This window comes from Lipotes vexillifer, unplaced genomic scaffold (genome assembly GCF_000442215.2).
Source record: "Lipotes vexillifer unplaced genomic scaffold, Lipotes_vexillifer_v1.1 scaffold1375, whole genome shotgun sequence".
Taxonomy (NCBI): domain Eukaryota; kingdom Metazoa; phylum Chordata; class Mammalia; order Artiodactyla; family Lipotidae; genus Lipotes; species Lipotes vexillifer.
This window is the reverse complement of record NW_006773119.1, coordinates 115,531-122,528: the sequence shown is the minus strand read 5'-3', so window position 1 is coordinate 122,528 and position 6,998 is coordinate 115,531. Positions and strand designations below refer to the sequence as shown.

The 6,998-nt window shown below is 39.5% G+C and overlaps 1 protein-coding gene across 1 annotated transcript in view; it reads right to left on the bottom strand.

Annotated features, from left to right (window-relative positions):
• AGBL4 (AGBL carboxypeptidase 4) overlaps positions 1-6,998 on the bottom strand; it is a 202,719-nt gene that overhangs the window by 184,775 nt on the left and 10,946 nt on the right. The window contains 1 exon segment of the mRNA XM_007472148.1: positions 315-471. Within this exon segment, the coding sequence (XP_007472210.1) occupies positions 315-471 (157 nt within the window).

Sequence of the window (6,998 nt, the reverse complement as noted above, 5' to 3'; positions counted from 1 at the left end):
TGGAAAGAGCATTGGCAGGACCTGGTCTATGTGTTGAGCATCTCCTACAGGTTTGCTCCTTTTAACCCTGTGATGAGGGCAGTGTTGTTGCCATTTTTCAGATGTGGAGACTGAGGCTCAGAGAGAGGTGAAGGGATTTTCCAAGGTAACCCAGGATTTTCCAGGGTCCTGGATAAAGATCACAGTCTGCTCGAAAGTCACCTCCTGTGGGAAAACTGCCCGAGTTTCACGATCCTCACTCACACCCGGGCATTGCCTGTGTCATCGCTCTCCACCCAGCCGCCTCTCCTGTGACTGGGTGGGATAACACCCACCAGCGGGGTGATGCGAGCAGTGCTGGGTGCTGGCGGTGGGGGGCTTTGTGGGTGCTGCGCAGAGGTTGGTGGTGAACCAAGGGCTGCAGGAGCCCTGCAGAAGGACCGGCTGCTCCAGGGGAGAGGAGCAGACAGGCCTTGGGAAGCCACAACGGTTCTGAGACAAGGCAAGAACATCACAGCACAAAGACGCAGAGGCATGGTGGGAATAACCTAGCAATGATTGGGAGGGCTAGTGGGGAGGGTCCCAGAAGACGACAAGAGGACACTTCATTCTGCCAGCAGTGGGGTCCCTGAGGTCTGGAGAGGCCATGCTTAGAACCTCTTTTCCAGGAAAATATCTGGGCCACTGAGTGTGGGACAGATTGGAAACGCTGAGCCTAAAGGTCAGTCCCTTCTTTTAGCAAGATGAGTCTCCAAAATACTCTCTTCTCTGAGAGGTCATCTGCCACCACCTGGGGACACAGAAATAAGTCTCTCTGGTCCTGGCAACTTTTCTCCACTGGCCACCCCCTCGCCTTCCCTCAATCTGGGGATGGCTGCTCCAGCCTTTCCAGCAAACTTGGCCCAGAGGAGGCCACAAAGCCCAACAGGACCAGGGCAAAGAGGGCTGTCCCTGCCCAGGATACACTTTGGACCTGAACTGAGGCCAGGAGGACTCTAGGGGGAAAGAAGGGAAGGGTGGGACCATGTCGCTTGAAGAAAAAGGCCCCAGCCTGGCCCTAATCTCCCTCCCACTGACTTGGTGAGTGAGCTCAGGGAAGCCCCTTGCCCTCAGGGTCTCTGTCACTAAGATGAGGGGAGGATGGGGTGACAACTGCTATGCTGTGGCTGACTCTGGAAGCAGCCACAAGCCACAGCCCAGAACCTGCCTGACTGTGCGCTCTTCCTCCTCCTTTCCTTCCACAAATTTCCATGAAATGCCTGCTCTGTACTAGACTCTGAGCAAGGAACTGTGTCTGCAAAGACAGATTGAAAATATGCCTACTCACCAAAGCATGAGTATATACTGGAAAGCGAGGAAAATGAGCTACAAAAGAGGGTGTCAATTTGTGTGTATATCTTTTGTGGGTGTGTGTATAACAGACCTACAACAACAAACACATTGAATAGAAAACTGGAAAGATATATACAAATCTAACAGTTATTTGAGTGGTGGTGGTATTTCTTTTTTTTTAAAAACATCTTTATTGGAGTATAATTGCTTTACAATGGTGTGTTAGTTTCTGCTATAACAAAGTACAGACCTACAACAACAAACACATTGAATAGAAAACTGGAAAGATATATACAAATCTAACAGTTATTTGAGTGGTGGTGGTATTTCTTTTTTTTTAAAAACATCTTTATTGGAGTATAATTGCTTTACAATGGTGTGTTAGTTTCTGCTGTATAACAAAGTGAATCAACTCTACATATACATATGTCCCCATATCTCTTCCCTCTTGTGTCTCCCCCCAACCCTCAATATCCCACCCCTCTAGGTGGTCACAAAGCACCAAGCTGATCTCCCTGTGCTATGTGGCTGGTTCCCACTAGCTATCTATTTTACATTTGGTAGTGTATATATGTCCATGCCACTCTCTCACTTTGTCCCAGCTTACCCTTCCCCCTCCCCGTGTCCTCAAGTCCATTCTCAACTGAGTCTTTATCCCTGTCCTGCCCCTAGGTTCTTCAGAACCATTTTCTTTTTTTTTTGTTTTAGATTCCATATATATGTGTTAGCATACAGTAGTTGTCTTTCTCTTTCTGACTTACTTCACTCTGTATGACAGTCTCTAGGTCCATCTACCTCACTATAAATAATTCAATTTTGTTTATTTTTCCATTGTATATATGTGCCACATCTTCTTTATCCATTCATCTGTCGATGGACACTTAGGTTGCTTCCGTGTCCTGGCTATTGTAAATAGAGCTACAATGAATATTGTGGTACATGACTCTTTTTGAACTATGGTTTTCTCAGGGTATATGCCCAGTAGTGGGATTGCTGGGTCATATGGTAGTTCTATTTTTAGTTTTTTAAGGAACCTCCATACTGTTCTCCACAGTGGCTGTATCAATTTACATTCCCACCAACAGTGCAAAAGGGTTCCCTTTTCTCAACACCCTCTCCAGCATTCACTGTTTGTAGATTTTTTTCATGATGGCCATTCTGACCAGTGTGAGGTGATACCTCACTGTAGTTTTGATTTGCATTTCTCTAATGATTAGTGATGCTGAGCATCCTTTCATGTGTTTGTTGGCAATCTGTATATCTTCTTTGGAGAAATGTCTATTTAAGTCTTCTGCACATTTTCAGATTGGGTTGTTTGTTTTTTTGATATCGAGCTGCATGAGCTGCTTGTATATTTTGGAGATTAATCCTTTGTCAGTTGCTTCATTTGCAAATATTTTCTCCCATTCTGAGGGTTTTCTTTTCATTTTGTTTATGGTTTCCTTTGCTGTGCAAAAGCTTTTAAGTTTTCATTAGGTCCCATTTGTTTATTTTTGTATTTATTTCCATTTCTCTAGGAGGTGGGTCAAAAAGGATCTTGCTGTGATTTATGTCATACAGTGCTCTGCCTATGTTTTCCTCTAAGACTTTTATAGTGTCTGGACTTACATTTAGGTCCTTAATCCATTTGGAGTTTATTTTTGTGCATGGTGTTAGGGAGTGTTCTAATTTCATTGTTTTACATGTAACTGTCCAGTTTTCCCAGCACCACTTATTGAAGAAGCTGTCCTTTCTCCACTGTATATTCTTGCCTCCTTTATCAAAAATAAGGTGACCATAGGTGTGTGGGTATATCTCTGGGCTTTCTATCCTGCTCCATTCATCTATATTTCTATTTTTGTGTCAGCACCATACTGTCTTGATTACTGTAGCTTTGTAGTATAGTCTGAAGTCAGGGAGTCTGATTCTTCCAGCTCCATTTTTCTTTCTCAAGATTCCTTTGGCTATTCAGGGTCTTTTGTGTTTCCATACAAATTGTGAAATTTTTTGTTCTAGTTCTGTGAAAAATACCAGTGGTACTTTGATAGGGATTGCATTGAATCTGTCGATTGCTTTGGGTAGTATAGTCATTTTCACAACGTTGATTCGTCCAAATCCAAGAACTTGGTATATCTCTCCATCTGTTTGTATCATTAATTTCTTTCAGCAGTGTCTTATAATTTTCTGCATACAGGTCTTTGGTGTCCTTAGGTAGGTTTATTCCTAGGTATTTTATTCTTTTTGTTGCAATGGTAAATGGGAGTGTTTCCTTAATTTCCCTTTCAAATTTTTCAAAATTAGTGTATAGAAATGCAAGAGATTTCTGTGCATTAATTTTGGATCTTGCTACTTTACCAAACTCATTGATTAGCTCAGGTAGTTTTCTGGTAGCGTCTACAGGATTCTCTATGTATAGTATCATGTCATCTGCAAACAGTGACAGTTTCACTTTTCTGATTTGGTTTCCTTTTATTTATTTTTCCTCTCTGACTTCTGTGGCTAAAACTTCCAAAATTATGTTGAATAATAGTGGTAAGAGTAGGCAGCCTTGTCTTGTTCCTGATCTTAGTGGAAATGGTTTCAGTTTTACACCATTGAGAATGATGTTGGCTGTGGGTTTGTCATGTACGGCCTTTATTATGTTGAGGTAAGTTCCCTCTATGCCTACTTTCTGGAAGGTCTTTTATCATAAATGGGTGTTGAATTTTGTCAAAAGCTTTTTCTGCATCTACTGAGATGATCATATGGTTTTTATCCTTCAATTTGCTAATACAGCTTATCACATTGCCTTGATTTACGTATATTGAAGAATCCTTGCATTCCTGGGATAAACCCCACTTGATCATTGTGTATGATCCTTTTAATGTGCTGTTGGATTCTGTTTGCTAGTATTTTGTTGAGGATTTTTGCATCTATGCTCATCAGTGACATTGGCCTGTAGTTCTTTTCCTTTTTTGTGACATCTTTGTCTGGTTTTGGTATCAGGGTGATGGTGGCCTCGTAGAATGAGGTTGGGAGTGTTCCTCCCTCTGCTATATTTTGGAAGAGTTTGAGAAGGATAGGTGTTAGCTCTTCTCTAAGTGTTTGATAGAAGTCGCCTGTGAAGCCATCTGGTTTTGGGCTTTTGTTTGATGGAAGATTTTAAATCACAGTTTCCATTTCAGTGCTTGTGATTGGTCTGTTTCTATTTTCTATTTCTTCCTGGTTCAGTCTCGGAAGGTTGTGCTTTTCTAAGAATTTGTCCATTTCTTCCAGGTTGTCCATTTTATTGGCATAGAGTTGCTTGTAGTAATCTCTCATGGTCCTTTGTACTTCTGCAGTGTCAGTTGTTTCTTCTCCTTTTTCATTTCTAATTCTATTGATTTGAGTCTTTTCCCTTGATTTGAGTCTTCTCCCTTTTTTTCTTGATGAGTCTGGCTAATGGTTTATCAATTTTGTTTATCTTCTCAAAGAACCAGCTTTTAGTTTTATTGATCTTTGCTATTGTTTCCTTCATTTCTTTTTCATTTATTTCTGATCTGATTTTTATGATTTCTTTCCTTCTGCTAACTCTGGGGTTTTTTTGTTCTTCTTTCTCTAATTGCTTGAGGTGCAAGGTTAGGTTGTTTATTCGAGATGTTTCCTGCTTCTTAAGGTTAGGATTGTATTGCTATAAACTTCCCTCTTAGAACTGCTTTTGCTGCATCCTATAGGTTTGGGTGATCGTATTTTCACTGTCATTTGTTTCTAGGTATTTTTTGATTTTCTCTTTGATTTCTTCAGTGATCTCTTGGTTATTTAGTAGTGTATTGTTTAGCCTCCATGTGTTTGTATGTTTTATAGAATTTTTCCTGTAATTGATATCTAGTCTCATAGCATTTTGGTCGGAAAAGATACTTGATACTATTTTAATTTTCTTAAATTTACCAAGGCTTGATTTGTGACCCAAGATATGATCTATCCTGGAGAATTTCCATGAGCACTTGAGAAGAAAGTATATTCTGTTGTTTTTGGATGGAATGTCCTATGAATATCAATTAAGTCCATCTTGTTTAATGTGTCATTCAAAGCTTGTGTTTCTCTATTTTCATTTTGGATGATCTGTCCACTGGTGAAAGTGGGGTGTTAAGTCCCCTACCATGATTGTGTTACTGTCGATTTCCCCTTTTATGGCTGTTAGTATTTCCCTTATGTATTGAGGTGCTCCTATGTTGGGTGCATAAATATTTACAACTGTTATATCTTCTTCTTGGATCGATCCCTTGATCATTTTGTAGTGTCCTTCTTTGACTCTTCTAATAGCCTTTTTTTAAAGTCTATTTTGTCTGATATGAGAATTGCTACTCCAGCTTTCTTTTGATTTCCATTTGCATGAAATACCTTTTTCCGTCCCCTTACTTTCAGTCTGTATGTGTCGCTAGGTCTGAAGTGGGTCTCTTGTAGACAGCAAATATATGCATCTTGTTTTTGTATCCATTCAGCCAATCTGTGTCTTTTGGTGGGAGCATTTAGTCCATTTACATTTAAGGTAATTATCGATATGTATGTTCCTATTCCCATTTTCTTAATTGTTTTGGGTTCATTATTGTAGGTCTTTTCCTCCTCTTGTGTTTCTTGCCTAGAGAAGTTCCTTTAGCAGTTGTTGTAGAGCTGGTTTGGTGGTGCTGAACTCTCTCAGCTTTTGCTTGTCTGTAAAGGTTTTAATTTCTCCATCAAATCTGAATGAGATCCTTGCTGGGTAGAGTAATCTTGGTTGCAGGTTTTTCTCCTTCATCACTTTCAATATGTCCTGCCACTCCCTTCTGGCTTGCAGAGTTTCTCCTGAAAGATCAGCTGTTAACCTTATGGGGATTCCCTTGTGTGTTATTTGTTGCTTTCCCCTTGCTGCTTTTAATATTTGTTCTTTGTATTTAAGTTTTGATATTTTGATTAATATGTGTCTTGGCGTGTTTCTCCTTGGATTTATCCTGTATGGAAGTCTCTGTGCTTCCTGGACTTGATTGACTACTTCCTTTCCCATATTAGGGAAGTTTTCAAGTATAATCTCTTCAAATATTTTCTCAGTCCCTTTCTTTTTCTCTTCTTCTTTTTGGACCCCTATAATTCGAATGTTGGTGTGTTTAATGCTGTCCCAGAGTTCTCTGAGACTGTCTACAATTCTTTTCATTCTTTTTTTCTTTATTCTGCTCTGTGGTAGTTATTTCCACTATTTTATCTTCCAGGTCACTTATCCGTTCTTCTGCCTCAGTTATTCTGCTATTGATTCCGTCTAGAGAATTTTTAATTTCATTTACTGTGGTGTTCATCATTGTTCATTTGCTGTTTAGTTCTTCTAGGTCCTTGTTAAACCTTTCTTGTATTTTCTCCATTCTATTTCCAAGATTTTGGATCATCTTTACTATCATTACTCTGAATTCTCTTCCAGGTAGACTGCCTATTTCCTCTTCATTTGTTGATATTTCTTTTTAACTCTGGGCTATTTTCCCCCCAATGTTTTTGTATTGTACTTTATTACTTTTGAAATAAAAAAAATCAATAGAATGGGAGGAGGAGGGATAAATTAGGAAGTTGGGATTAACAGTTACACACTACTGCATATAAAATAGATAAACAGCAAGGACCTACTGTATAACACAGGGAACTATATTCAATATCTTATAATAACCTATAATAAAAGCATCTCTGAAAAAGAATATATATATATATATATATATATATATATATATATA